Here is a 14,987-nt window from a genome sequence, read left to right on the forward strand (position 1 = left end):
TATACTGTAGTTGATAATACAACTAACATTTTATTGTATAAATGTATGAATAAGTCAGAAACAACAAACAAAAACAAATATGTTACAAACTTGTTGTGTTAACAATGAAAATTATAATCACTATAGCTGAATCTAACTTGATTAAACAAAATGTACAATCATCAGCAAAACTGCTAACAGGTTTTAACAGAGCCGCTCATAGGCTGTCCTAATTGCAAACCAGAGCAGTCAAATTGTAGTAAAAATGAAGGAGATATTAGATGTATAGGAGGCTAGGATGTAGTAGGCAAGGGGGGTAAGGATCTGAACTCGCAGTCAATGGAACTGTTTAGACAAACTAATTAACACTGGCCAAATCTCTGCACCTTAAGGTTCAGCACCCACAATAAACATTGTCAACAACCCTTTGAGCTGTACAATGAATGGTACTGGCCAAACAGGGTGATCTGAGGATATCTATACAGGTTGAGTCTCCCTTATCCAAAAGGTTTGGGACCAGAAATCTTTTGGATTGTTTCAGATTTTGGAATATTTGCATGCATGCATGCATACATACATACATACATAGAGAGAGATACCTTGGAGATGGGACTCAAGTCTAAACATGAAATTCATTTATCTGCCACATATATCTTATATACATAAAAGTGAAGGTAATTAAAAATAATAATTGTAAGCCACTCTGATAGCCTTTAGGGCTGAAGGGTGGGGTATAAATACCATAATTAATTAATTAATTAATTGGTAATCCCTTGACATGAATGTCTAGTTGTAACTGACTGTAGGGGGTGTGTGTGTGCTTGTCTCCATTTTTAAGCCAAAGATCCAGCGTTGTCTGGGGACTGCTCTGGTGGTCATGTAGCCAACATGACTGCAATTGGTACCTGTTTATCTACTTGCATTTGCATGCTTTTGAGCTGCTAAGTTGGCAGAAGCTGAGACTAGTGACAGGAGCTCACTCCATCATGCAGCACTCAGGCCTCAAACTGCCAATCTTCCAATTGTCAGAATTGAGGTCTTAACCACTAAACCACCACATCCCACCCTAACATACATAGCCTGAAGGTAATTCTATACATAACATTTTAAATAATTTTGTGCAGAAAACCAAGATGGTTTACACTGAACCATCGGAAAGCAAAGATGTCACTATCCCAGCCACTCATGTAGACAATGGGGATAAAATTTTAGTTCATTCTAGAGACCTATGCAATTCATTTGCTAGATAAAATACCATCTCATTATCTTCTCTATTTTTCTAACAAGCGCAATCATTTAAGGAAGAATGTTCCCATAGTAAATGGTTACATTCCTCCAGTAATAGACAGCTGTTGAGGGAGACTAAAGCATCCTTCTGGAATGTGCTTCACACAACATATTAAGTTGAAGTTTTTAATATAGTAAATTTAATGTATTTACCGTACACATTTAAATATAACCTATGCTCTACAGTGATCTTAAAATCAATTAGTAATTTTTAGATTAAGTTAAAAAAAATTTTAACTTAAGTGCTGACATTTCTATTTAATATTACTTACTGAAGTTCTTGATATGCAAGCGCTGCTTCTCTTGGATGTTCAAGACAAAAAAATGCTTCAGAAAATCTACGCACCTAAATTGTTTTGAGACAATAATTTTTAAAGAGCTCACATACAAGAATTTTTAATTTTCTTTTATGACAGACACCAACAATACACCTACACCACAATGTCATAGTAATGGCACATGATTGTTAATTATTTTTTTTAAAAAAAAAGCCTAGATACATAACACTGTCATAAAATAATGAATTAAGCTAGGTCAAAGCCTTCTGGCAAAACTCTGAAAAGGAGTGCATTTCCAACAGCTTTCATTTTCAGTCTAGTGGTTCTCATTTATATTGCAATCTGGTGGTGTTCATGATCATATATATATTGAATAACATCTCTTTTCTTCAAATGCCAAGTATAGATACACATAGGAAGGGAGAATTCAGAATATTACTGCATTACATGCGAGGTTCATGTACAAATGAATGATGACCTCAGTCCATAAAATCTAATATCATATAAACATCTTTATTTTTAAGGTACAAAAGGACTCCTTTGTTGATTCTAGCTAGTCGTCTAAATTTGGACTCCATGAATTTTTGATTTCCCAGTACTTTGGTACTCATCTGTGCAGTAACCACTGATTTCTCACCATGTTCTACTATTCAGAATTCTTGCTATGTTTGCAACCTTTGCTTCAGACAAGTCACCATATAATCAAAACATATATCTTCAATGCTCTAGTGGCCGTCACATACATGCAAATGGTATGAACCTATTATCTGAAACCAAGGCTTTTTACATGAGGTCCCATTTCCTCAGTACAATGACTTCCAGCCCAGAGACTCCTATTCTCCACAAAAGCACTAAAACTGGTATAAATCAGTGAGACAATTCTTCATCTGAGGAACTTAGCTACTTATTTCTCCAGTGTTGGATGAACACTTAATGGCAGAAATTTGAGAGCCATATCTTTCTGCTTTCCTCCCATATTACTCTAGTAATGCAAGTGTAAAGGAAATCATAGAGATGTGGTGTCTTCCTATATCAATTTAGCCCTTCCTGGGGAAATTGCTACAGTAAAGCACAGTAAGATACTGCCTCACTGGCTGTGTCCTAGACCCATGTGATTCCTTTATGCTGAAAATGGCATAATAGTGGTCATGAGAAATCTATTCCTACATGATTTTGGTAAGAGATCACTGGCCCTCTCTTCACTATGTCAGCCAGTCTTAAAGTCTTGAGGGAACTGACAAGTCACATAACCAAAACAGTGGATCATACTTGAAGACCCTGCAGCTCAAGGCTCATTTTCCTCTAAACCAGTGGTTGCCAAACTTTGGTCCTCCAGCTGTTTTGGATTTCCAGATTTCTCAGCCATGTTGACCAACAGTCAGGAATTCTGGGAGCTGTGGTTCGACAGCATCTGGAGGGCAACACAATTCCTGCCACTAGTCTAAAGGCACAAGGTGTATCTCTAGGCAGCAGAGTGCAGCACCACAGCATTTGCATTTTACCAAGGGAAAGGCTTCACAAACCCTCTCCTGAGGGAAATGTCAGGAGGAGACTACTTGCTGCTGCCTTCAGATACTGGACTCAGCTTCAGATAAGGCTGTCTCCTGTCTAGCCACCATCTCCTAGTAAATCTGTTTTATTGCAAATTATGTTTTATTTCATCACATTTAATAGTATGAAGGTTAAAAACAGGTTCCTCTATCTATATACATTTATGTGATAGTTTCTCCAGGCTCTAATCTCTTCAGTTTCATTTACAGCAATCTAGCTTTCCTATTACCTTATCAGCAGACTGTCAGGTTAATTCACTCCCCTTCCATCCTGTTCGCTTTTATGGCAATTTAGGTTAATTGGACAGTGCTTCTAAACAGTCTCTGTGAAACTTTAAATTGATATGGGCTCTTCAGTCAAATCAGATAACTCAAGTGCCATTGGAATTCACCTTGAGAAAGGGTTACAGCTCTACAACTAAGGTTATGGCTAGACCATTTATCCCCCACAATTTTTTTCTGAGGCAGGAAATAAAGCTTTTTGTGTTCCATATTATTTGGGTTTGTTTGGGGATTTTTTGGTGTTCCATATGGTTTATATCCAAAATGTCTAGTATCTTTTTTTGTTAAAAAAAGGCATTTATGAAGTGGAATAAATTAGAACCACAGTCATCCAGCTATCCACACATGTATAGTTCATTGCAAAAGCCTATGCAGAAGTTAGGCTCAAGAGGGGAACACTGGGTAAAATGAAACGTCTGGGCTACATGTAGCTTCTCGCTGCCCCTGTCCCCTATCCTCTTTTTTCTTCTTCTTTTAAATGATTAAGTCCCCTTGTGCCAGCCAGGGCAAGTGCAAGACAAATTTTATGGATTTAAAGCCCTGCCCCAAAGCTGTTTTAGGCCAAGGAGAACCCCTTTTTTTCCAAAACTAGAAGTACTTTCCAATCACTTCCTGTTTAAGAACAAAAGGTCTCTCATAGTACAAAGACAATAGGGGAGATGCTCTCTCCCCAGTTATGACAGAAACAGGGGCTTTTTCAAATACAAAAGGAATTCATTACAATGGAGCTGGTGGCATGCTGGAGGGAGATGCAGCCCTCCCAGGTGCAGTATCAAATGAGTGTGGTCCCTGGACCAGTGGCATCTCTGCCCCATTCTGAGGCAACTGCCCAACCTCAGACCTGGAGCCGTTGCCCAACATAAATTCTGCTGCTGTTGCTCTGTGGGGTTGTCTGTACACCCGCCTGTCCTCACACTGACCGAGAGACCAACCCAGGTGAGCACTGGGGCTTGGCCCATGCTTTCCTGGCCCATCTGCTCAGGCCATGTGTTATTTTTCTATTGCTGTTCTAGAACTGCTTTAGTTTTATCAATATATTTAAGTAAAGAAATAAAACCAACCTTCATTTGATAAAAGCTTAGTTTTACCTAATATTAGAAAGTAAGAATGTAACTTCAGAGACTTAGGGCTGAAGCAGACAGCCCCAAAAGTCCAGCTCAATGCCAGCTTGGGGGCATGGCGTTTAGACCCGACACACCACCAAATTGCCTAGAAGCTGCACCAGCGATTACATGCCAGCCAGCTTCTAGGTGACTTTAGGGTGTGGCATTCAGATGCCACTCACCCCAAAGCCGGTGACAAACCAGCTCTAGACATGAAGGGGCAGCATTGTTCCGCCCCAAATAGGAGCAGACTTTTCTCACTCTTATCTGGAGCGGAGGCTGGCCGGATTGGGGCTGCGGTGTGCAATTGCTGTAGCCCCAGTCCGGCTTTCTCAGAGGATGTCTGTTTTGCCCCTTAGTTTTAAGAGCTAAAGTTAATGTATAGTTTTAGAATTTAGCTTTATAACAACAGAATTTGGCTGATTGCAGCAAAGCAAAATACGTACACGCATTATATGATGTTCTTGTGCTAGCAACGCAATGACGTCTTCTTGGAAGTTAATGGCTTCAAGAAATTGTCCCCATAAAGCCATCAGAAGTGAACAAAGCTGTGCAAGATTCATATTTATAAGTTCTGCCAGCTCATCAGGATTTTCCATTTTCTACACAAGAAAACAACAAGGCGAAAACCTGTATTTTTACAATAATAACTTTTTGAAACTCTACACCAGTACATTTTGGACATTTTTATAAACAGCAGCATTGTTAAGTCAGATATCTTCCTCCAAGGGAACAATACTGAACATTCTTATCTGTGGTAATTAAAAGTATGTTGTACTCTGTACTTAATTTTTTAGAATATCATAGCCTGTGGTAAATTCTTAATGGTAAGAAATTTTGTAGAAAGTTCGGAAATTCAAGTATACAATGTCCATCCTGAATTTGGAAGCAGTATGTTTAAAACAATGCATTGTCCGGAATCAGGATTTGTTAGGTGTTTTTTAGTATTTAGTTTTTGCCAGCAATGATGGCTAATATTAGTCCTTTTCTTCTGCAAGCAATAAAGGCCACAAATGTGCTGCTCTTCAGCGAAGAGAAGTGGGATTTTACATGTTGCTTGTTCTGGGCTGAGCCCAATCTATCTTTCTTTTTTGAAAAACAAAGTGCAAGCCACATGGAATACATACAGCTTGTATGATATAATTTTCTCAAGGGCTCTCTATGGAGCTACCACCAAAGACTGCTATAATAGTATAGCTCTGTTGATCTTGTTCTATAGCTCTAAGGTGTCCAAAAACAATAGCTCTCTTGTTCTTGTGGTATTGCTGTAGGACCTGTTACAACTACTGGGACATTTGTGAAATTTATAAAGGCGCAGCAATCAAGAGCACAAGAATGTCTTCTCCTAGAATAATGTTTCAAACTCTCTATCTATTTAATAAAACATCAAATAATAAAAAATGAAATCTTTAAACCATGGAGGTCAGCTATTAAACAACTGCTAACTTGGGGTTGGGATAACTGTGATAAAATCAGAAAAAAGCAGTAACGTAAGATTTATGCAGATTAAGGAGAATACCTTTATTTCTTCAGAGAGTTCTGAAAGACGTGCTTCTACATCTGTATCTATGTTTTCTAAAAAGATTAGAGCACATGCAATTTAATATTTCTACACTGTAGTCTACATTTTATACAACATCAAGCAAGATACCATTCAATCAGTTCAGTTTCAAAAAAACAAGAATTGTTCTTTTTCTTTGTTTCTTAATGTGGAATCCTGGGAGGGATTTCAGCTAAAGCCACAACCAATTTTTAAAGAAAAATCTCACTTCTGATTCCATTCATATGCTATTATGAAAGTCACCTGTGTGACATTACTGAGATCTCCTTTAATCAAGTATTAGAAAGTCTTCCATAACACTGCTCTGCAAAGAGATTCAAGTTTTATTAAGACTGAATACTCAAGCATAAGCTGCAGCTTGCCATGCAAATTCTCACAACAGAAACACATTTTTGAAAGTTTGCACTTAAAATCCAAAAGGTGTTGAATTTTTAAGATGTCAACCTACGTGTAGAAAACATAGGAAGAGAATTACTGAGGAATTATTACCACACACTGGATTGGATCATGATTCCCAGCCCAAAGAATGGAGTTCATTCATGGAATGTTCCCAACAGCATGAGGAAGAAACCATTTTATTGATTCTCCATTTTCCCAGCAGCCTCTGACAATCACTTCCATGGGGCTAGGGATCCCTCCAGAACCATGCTTCTAGATACTGCTGAGAGAGTCAGCCAAAACTGCCTTTTCTTACTATCCCCTTGAAAGGAATCCCTTTTGTGTATGGAAGAAACCCTTTCATGTACATAAAAGAAACTTGGGGAACAACCCTGAATATATTTTAAAAGTCAATTCCTTATTTTCAATATGGTATTTAAAACAGGAAAACTTAACAAGGTGTCTGTGTACAGATAGGGGAGATTAATTTTCATATTTCCTAACTATAACAAAAATCTATTAAAATATACATTTTAACAATATATTTTTAGCCTTTGAAAAGCCTTTTTATTATTTACCATATATACTCTCTATAAATTGACCTCATGTATAAGTCGAGATCAGATTTTGGGCCCCAAATTATGGATTTTGCCATGACCCGTGGATAGGTCAAGTGTAAAACCTGGAGGGTCCTTCAGAGAGAGAGAGAGAGAGAGAGACTCTGATGCTTTTCTTCATACGTAGTGGCGCTGTGGGTAAATGCCTGTACTGCAGCCATTCACTCGAAACCACAAGGTTGCGAGTTCAAGACGAGCAAAAGGGCCCAAGCTCGACTCAGGCTTGCATCCTTCCGAGGTCGCTAAAATGAGTACCCAGACTGTTGGGGGCAAATTAGCTTACTTGCTAATTAGCTTACTTGCTGTTCACTGCTATGATCTTTGGAATAGCGGTATATAAATAAAACAAATTATTAAATTATTATTATTATTTCAGCCAGACATGCTAGTGGGAGGAGGACTCTTTATCAATTAGCAATATCAATAAATCACCCTTTCTGCTTGGCTCTTTCTTGCTAAACTCCTCTCTGCACCACATGGGGAAACCTGAAAGAGCTGCTATCACATTTCCATAGTGACCCGTAAATACGTAGGCCTGGGATTTTGGGGTCAATTTTGGGGCATAAAGTTTTAGACTTATAGACGAGTACATATGGTATATAGTTTTAAATTTGTCAGATTGGCTCTATTCTATGCTGCTCTGTGATTTCTGGATAGAGGATAGGATATAAATATGTTAAGGAATATTGCATATATTTTTTTAAAAATAATTTCAAATTATATTTAATTATAACTTAGTTATTAATTATAACTCACAACAAAGTCAAAACTAAATGTTAAAATTTAACTTATGAAGGTAAATTGTTAGTTAAAATTATTTTGGAGATCAGTGTGAAATGAAAACCGTTTACCTTCTGAAATGAAACTGGAAGATTTGGAGTTGGTAAGGAGAAGAGTGGTATGGTTCATGAATGAAAATAAGGAAAATTTGCACAAAAGAAGCATTCAGTTTCAAAAGGATATCACAAAATTCTAACGTAAGTCATTCTCAATAATTTTCCTGTCAAATGATTTTCTAGATTCTTTAATTTTTGAGGAAAATGTCTGCATTCAACACCAAACATTACAGATGCTCTAGAGCTTTGATTCTCTGTTCCAGGGCAGATGGGGAGAGGAGAGTAGGTGGGGTGGAATCAGTTTCTTTCAACACATAATGTATAACTGACTGTTTGGTATTGGGACACTGAAAATGAGGAGCCTGAAAATGAGAAGAGTGTGAAGATTCTCAGGTTTTTCCTAAGGTTTTTCCTTATATGTTGCATATAATTAGATGCAAATAGGAGAGAAACCTAAATTATTAGGATCATCTAAAAGCTTGTATGCACCTAAGCCCCCTTCTAGGTTCCCAAACTATTTATACAGCACTTCCTATATTAAATTTCTTCTGTTTTAACAGGATTATAAGATATGAATATGTATTATCCTCAGATTAAATATGCCACTTTCTGTTTTTTTGCAACAGAACAGGTAATTTTGAAAAACAGGTTGTTATATACATGCACAAGGCTATAGATTAACATAAAGCCCAAGGCCTGAAAGGAGAGTTTGATTAACACAGTACGTAATTAAACTTTAAAAAGTTCAGCACATTACTGTTAGCATGATACAATATAAAAATATGACCCTTTAGTATTAAACTGATTTTTAAGTAATAGTATAGAAATAAGAGTGGCAAGATAATTGTATGTGTATTTTTAAAGCAAAAGGAATGAACTTTTCTTTGGGTTCGTTGGTCAAAGAACACACTGCACAAATAATCCAGTTTGAGACCACTTTAACTGCCCTGGCTCAGTGCTAGGGAATCCTGGAAATTGTAATTTATTGTGGCACCAGAGCTCTCTGACAAATATCTCATAAAACTACAGTTCCCAGAATTGCCGAGCATTGAGCCAGGGCAGTTAAAGCAGTCTCACACTGGATTATTTCTACAGTGTGTTTTGGACCAATGATATGCTGCCAAATATGCCCACTCTTAGCACCCATACCAAAAATTATATGGGACCACATGCCTTTCATATATGTACTGTACTCTCTTCTATATGCATACCTATATTTCTTTAAGCTAGAGCAGTCCATGAGCACGAAGGATGGAGCTGAATTCACAGTAGGATGGTGTCAATTTAGCAGGCATGGAAGACCAACAAACTTCCATGAGTGAGTCCCTGCTCTAACCTGAAGCTCCTATGCCACCCCAATTCTAATGATATATTCTAAATGCTGGAACTGTGTATTACTAAACAGTAAATTTTCAGGTAAGCTATATAAACACAGCTATACATTTTCATGTCCTACCTGGATGAGAGAAACACCAAATCTTCTGCAGTTTACCAACATGTTGAAAAAGAAATGGCTTTTTCAAATTTCAGTTACTTATACCTGTATGTCAAGATGGTGGGGTGGATCTACATTGTAGAAATAATGCAAGTTAACACCAATCAAAGTGCTAGAGCTCCATCTTATGGAATCCTGGGATTTGTAGTTTTGTGATACATCAGCATGCATTGGCAGAGAATGCTGTAAAACTACAAATCCCAGGATTCCTTAGGATGAAGCTCTAGCACTTAGAGAGGTGTCAAACTTCATTGTGTCTACATTGTAGAAGCACCAACAATGAGTAACTGATTTCACACCTAAGCTATGAAATTTATTCAAGGATTATACAGTTAAAAGGTGATATCCTGGGGTGAAAATGATCAGTTCCCATTATAACAAAAATCAATTACATAGGCTCAACATTTATCTAGCAATGCTTTCTTTGCTGAAGAAATTGTTGGTCTTCAATAACACTATAAGCACAAGTTGTGCTGGCATGAATGCAGCTGAAGAGAGGGATTGCCATGAGGTTCAACAGAGCTTTGGGTTTGTGAAGGAGGGCATGATGAAGAAAACAGGAAACAGAGGAGCCTATCATTTGGGATAAAGGCCAAAACATTCTCAGATGGACTCTATGGCAACCACTCCATCTATGCTAGGAAAAAGGATGCTCTAAAAGCCAACCACATTCACAACAAGAATGTTGGTCTACTATAGCATATTTGTAATATAGGCTTTCTTTCAGCAGTCATTACCATTCTGTAGTATCAAGTAGTACAGAAAGTACAGGCAGGCTACTATTCATTCAGACACAGATGGGCCAGACAGATCGGCTTCCAGCCACTTTGGGGGTGGGGAGTGCAGATGGCACATGTTCCTGAAATGGCCAGTAGTCACTCTGGGGCTGTCTAAGGCAGCCTGAAGACACCAGCAAAAGGAGTGGCTTTAATCTACCCCTTGCAGGCAGCCTATTTGGGCCTGCTTCGGGAGCAGGCTGTATAGTCGCCACACTCTCAGGCTGCTCTGGGGCTGAAGGCAACTGGAGCAGCCCATCTGTTTCACCTCGGAAATAGGTGAATTCAATAGGAGAGGGAAGATAGAACTCCAAAGTATTCCTGGGATCAGTCTAAACATGTAAGCAGAACTTCTCCTGTTCAAAGGAGAAGTGAAGTCTGCTACTGAAGAGGGAAGAAAAAGGCAATTTATGATGATTATGCCTTCCCAAGTGCCAACTCCCATACTGTTGCAAAGTATCCTAAAATCTTCCTGAGCTGGCTTATAGGAGATACAGGCACCCTTAAAGGAAGGAACAATCATGAAAAATCTTTTCCTTCCCCTTTATGTTGTGTCATATCCCATTAGTGGAGAACCAGCATGGTGTAGTGATTTGAGCGTTGGATTATGAGACCAAGGTTTAAATCCCCAGTCAGCCAAAGAGCCCCACTGGGTGACCTTGGGCAAATCATAATCTCTCAGCCTCAGAGGATGGCAATGGCAAAGCCCTTCTGAACAAGCTTCTCAAGAAAACCCTGACAGGTTTTATTGGGGTAGCCATGACAGAATTAATCGAAGGCACACAACAACAACAACAACAACAACAACCCATTCATGGAAGTCTGGTCATGGGAAGTTTCAATCCAACCTGCTAAACATTAGAATTAAGATTTTATTGGTATTATTTTATCGGATGACTGAAGAGTCCATACTTTACAATCATTTCTGAATTTAAAATAAACAGAAACTGAGCTAGCCACAAAATGAAATAATTTCATTAACACTGAAAAAGTAAAAAAAACACCACTATACAGTGCCTTAATTTGAAAAGTAATTATTGAAGTTATAACCTGTCTTAAACTAGGGTTGGATGATAACTTTAGGCTCCTTGCTCCTGTTTAAACATAAAATAAAAGGTATTCTTTACAAACAACAAAAACTATTATCTTTTATTATTACAAAACCTAATGGGTTATAAAGATAACCCACTTTTTAAAAACATACCTAGATAGGCGTCTCCCTGGATTCGATGGTATTTTCTTCTGAGGAGGCGTTCATAAAGGACCTGCATGCTGGACTTGGCTAGTTATAAGGATTGTACACATGACTAGTTACTACACTCCTTCTTCCATTTGTGCTAAGTATTAATGTTATTAGTCTTAAAGTTAGTAAGAAAGTTTATCACTCACCTAATAATTAGTGAAATTAGATAAGAACAATGAAAGAATATAATTTAGTAAAGTCTAGAGAAGGTGGTGTTGATGATGTACATTATGGCTTTTATTATAGATTCTAATCAACTCTGTAGCTTTTTTGTTTGTTATATCAAACTGCCCAAATGCTAACAACTTCTGTTATTTAAAAAAAATTAGCAGTGTGATGCACTTACATGACATTTGCTTTTTTAAAAAGCCAATTCGAAAATAAAATAAAAAATGTACATCAGAGAACTAAATAAATAGAAGACAAAAGCGAAAAAAGACAATGCAAGCAATTGAAAGGGGGAGAGGAAGCAACGTTTTTCTGTAATTTAAATGGGATTTCAGGAGCAGTTATCCCAGAACCCCATTTGAATCTCAATAGCTGCAATTTTTTAAAAGAAAAAAAAATTCAGTTAGTTTGTAGCCAATTGCACATTAATATCATTATGGTATAAGTCAACAAGAATACTATTTTTCAGTGAATACAACTGCACATTCAGCTGCATGTAACCAGGCCTCAGCAACTTTATTCAGCCTTTTTCATACACACAGTGTTCACTGGATTGCTTCCATGATAATTAGAAATAGATTTGTTTAGGTTCATGGTAATAGTATTAGAACTTATAACCCAGGCACATATATGTAGTAAGCCAAATAAAAATATTAAACTGATTGTTTAAAAAATCACAAATAAAACATTAAATACAGAAAATGTCAGCAATTAGAAGCATACAGTATTGAAAACTATTTCTTTTTATATTTTGACGTTCTCCTCACAAGAGGTTAGTAATTTACTAACCCATGGGATTGATTTGGTTCTTAAAGAGAACAGAATAGCAACATTTCAGTATTTTTGTGGGATATTACTGAAATGCACTTATGTAATGTAAAATATTAATGACATTTAAGAAAACAGCTTAACTCATTTGTCAGAATTAGGAAGGAAATTCAAAACTGCATTGTTGGCATATTTTTATAAACAGAAAGGCTAAATAAAATGAGAATTTAAAAATGGCAGAGCTAAAATAAATTTTAGAGCTTTGGGCAGGGCCCAGCAGGATACATGTACTGATGGAATTGTTTCCATCAGCTGAACTGGGGTATGTGGAGGGGTTGGTGACATTTCCCCATCTGCACTGCAGTCCCATATGCAACCCTAAAACCTGCTCCAGAGAACTGGGAAACACCCCAGAGCCAATTTCAGAGCTGTGTGGAGAGATGTTAAGGGGTAGAGGCGGGAAAGAAAAATTCTGTTACACTACTGCCAATAGTTTTGGTCAGCAGTACAAGGAATCTAAATGAAGAATAAAAATTATGGCCACTCTAGATACAGCAATCCAAGGGTTCCACACACAAAGGTGCATTCTGGAAGATGCAGAGGGCTTATTATGCGGGGGTGAAAAGAGCACACCTAGCAATGTGTTACCACATGAGTGCATGTTTGGACTGGGCAACATGTGACCCATTGCTCTTCACCATTAGCAATGGCAAACTGCAGTCCACGTGGAGGACACAATGTTATGGTTTGCATACTACACACTGTATCTTGAGATGTGTAGCAGCATTTATGTAGTTGTTCACTACTCCTTGGAACTGTAAATTAGGGAAATCTCCTACTCTAAGATGTAATAAGCTGTGTTTATAAATTGTGGTAAGCCAGGTTTCTGGAGAATCTTGGCTTACAATGAACAAGTTATATACATCCACTGTCACTGACCAGCTAAACTAACCAAAGTTTGAAAGCTTATTGTGTCATTCAATTCCAGGTTCCTGGCCTGTCAGAATCTAGGATCACAATCTAGGCTTTGCTTTTGGTTTATGAATCTTGACCTATTCAGAACAAGAAGTCAGGACCCTTCAGCTAATACACCGTATACACTCGACTATAAGTCAACCGCATGTATAAGTTGAGGGCAAGTTTTGTGGCCAAAATTATGGATTTTGACATGACCCATGGATAGGTTGAGTGTACAACTTGGAGGTTCCTTCAGTGTGTGTATGCAAGGGGTGAGAGGGAAGCAGCAATCAATATGAGGCTTAAGTGTTTCAGCCTTCACTCCCGAGACAGCAAACCGCAGGGGCAGGAGAGGGACTGTTAAACAAACAACAATCAATCACCAAGGACTCTATCTTCTTGGCTCAGGGCAGAAAGAAACTGCATGGGGAAATCTGAAACAGCTGCTATCATATTACCCTACTGACCCGTAAATAAGTCAACCTGGGATTTGGGGGCCAATTTTGGGGCATAAATTTTTAAATTCATAGATGAGTATAAACGGTAATAGATTTTCAATTCCCAATTAGTTTAGGATGTCATGCTGTCAGAAGAATAACCTAATAGTAAGCTACAATAAACTAGGATTTTTCAGGAACATGGAATTTTACTCTATGCAAACACAACTGTTCTCTCTCTCATTAATTCTAATGTCAATTCTTTTTTATATGACTGTGAACCAAAGGAGCATCTTATATGCATATGCACATACAACCGGGGCTGCCTTTGCCAATTTCACCAGTGCATCAAGAACCAATGCCTTGATGCCTCACATTTTTGTCTGACATCTTAAAACTGTGAAACTGAGGCATAGGTGATTCTTCAAATGCATAAAGGAATCAATGAAAGAATGGATAACAAGGGAGTACATGGGAACACAGCTTTTTTCCAAGCTCATGGCTAATCTGACTGGGATCATTACACCTGAGCCAAGCTCACTGTGCACAAGTTGCACATGAATTGATTGTGCCCTTGCACTTTTTGTTCCTGTTTCTTATTCCCAGGTAGAATTTATAATTGCCTTGCTGTGTTAAAATGATTGGATATTTTAAGGAACTAATAGGAATGTGTAATTCAGTATTAGTATTTTATAGATTGTGTTTTGTATTGTATTATTTTAATGATGTGAGGTGGGAAATATAAATAAAATTATTATTTATTATTATTAAAAGAACAGTGGTGCTAAACAAAATTCATGTATTGTGAAAACCAACAGTGATGGATATAATAATGCCTTCTACTTTCTTTTGCCAAGATTTCAAATGGTTTGCATTTTGTATTGTTTACTACAGATACAGTTTAAATCAATTCTTTATGCTGAAAATATGTGTTTAAAGAACATAAAGGAAACTCTTCATTCAGGTGACAGAATGAGTGTCTCCTACATCTATAATATACTACACTACTTAGGAGATTTTAGATTCTTGATAAAGAATGACTCAAATTTTAATTGTTATTGTTGTAAATTATAAACATATTAGAACTCAAACATACTGAACCACCGTGCACTATCAAGCCACAATTTTTGAAGTGCTGAATGAAGATTTAGGTTCTGGAATTACATTATTTTCACTATATAAATCTAATCTAAAGCAATCATTTATGCACACAGGGACATCATGGATATGTTTCATGTTTCTAGTTTGCTATATGTTTCTAATCATCCACAT

General features: G+C 37.4%; 1 protein-coding gene across 5 annotated transcripts in view; it reads right to left on the minus strand.

Annotated features, from left to right (window-relative positions):
- Positions 1 to 14,987, minus strand: part of FAM135A (family with sequence similarity 135 member A) — a 76,581-nt gene that overhangs the window by 18,405 nt on the left and 43,189 nt on the right. For 4 of the 5 annotated variants that reach the window (XM_042469576.1, XM_042469601.1, XM_042469593.1 and 1 more), the window contains exons 10-13: positions 11,347 to 11,424; positions 5,999 to 6,054; positions 4,926 to 5,081; positions 1,539 to 1,612 (exon numbers count right to left, since the gene is read on the minus strand). In XM_042469576.1, coding sequence (XP_042325510.1) covers positions 1,539 to 1,612; positions 4,926 to 5,081; positions 5,999 to 6,054; positions 11,347 to 11,424 — 364 coding nt within the window. The remainder of the gene's footprint in view (positions 1 to 1,538; positions 1,613 to 4,925; positions 5,082 to 5,998; positions 6,055 to 11,346; positions 11,425 to 14,987) is intronic. The other variant, XM_042469607.1, reaches the window with a different exon arrangement.

The sequence above is a fragment of the Sceloporus undulatus genome, chromosome 1 (genome assembly GCF_019175285.1).
Source record: "Sceloporus undulatus isolate JIND9_A2432 ecotype Alabama chromosome 1, SceUnd_v1.1, whole genome shotgun sequence".
Lineage (NCBI taxonomy): Eukaryota > Metazoa > Chordata > Lepidosauria > Squamata > Phrynosomatidae > Sceloporus > Sceloporus undulatus.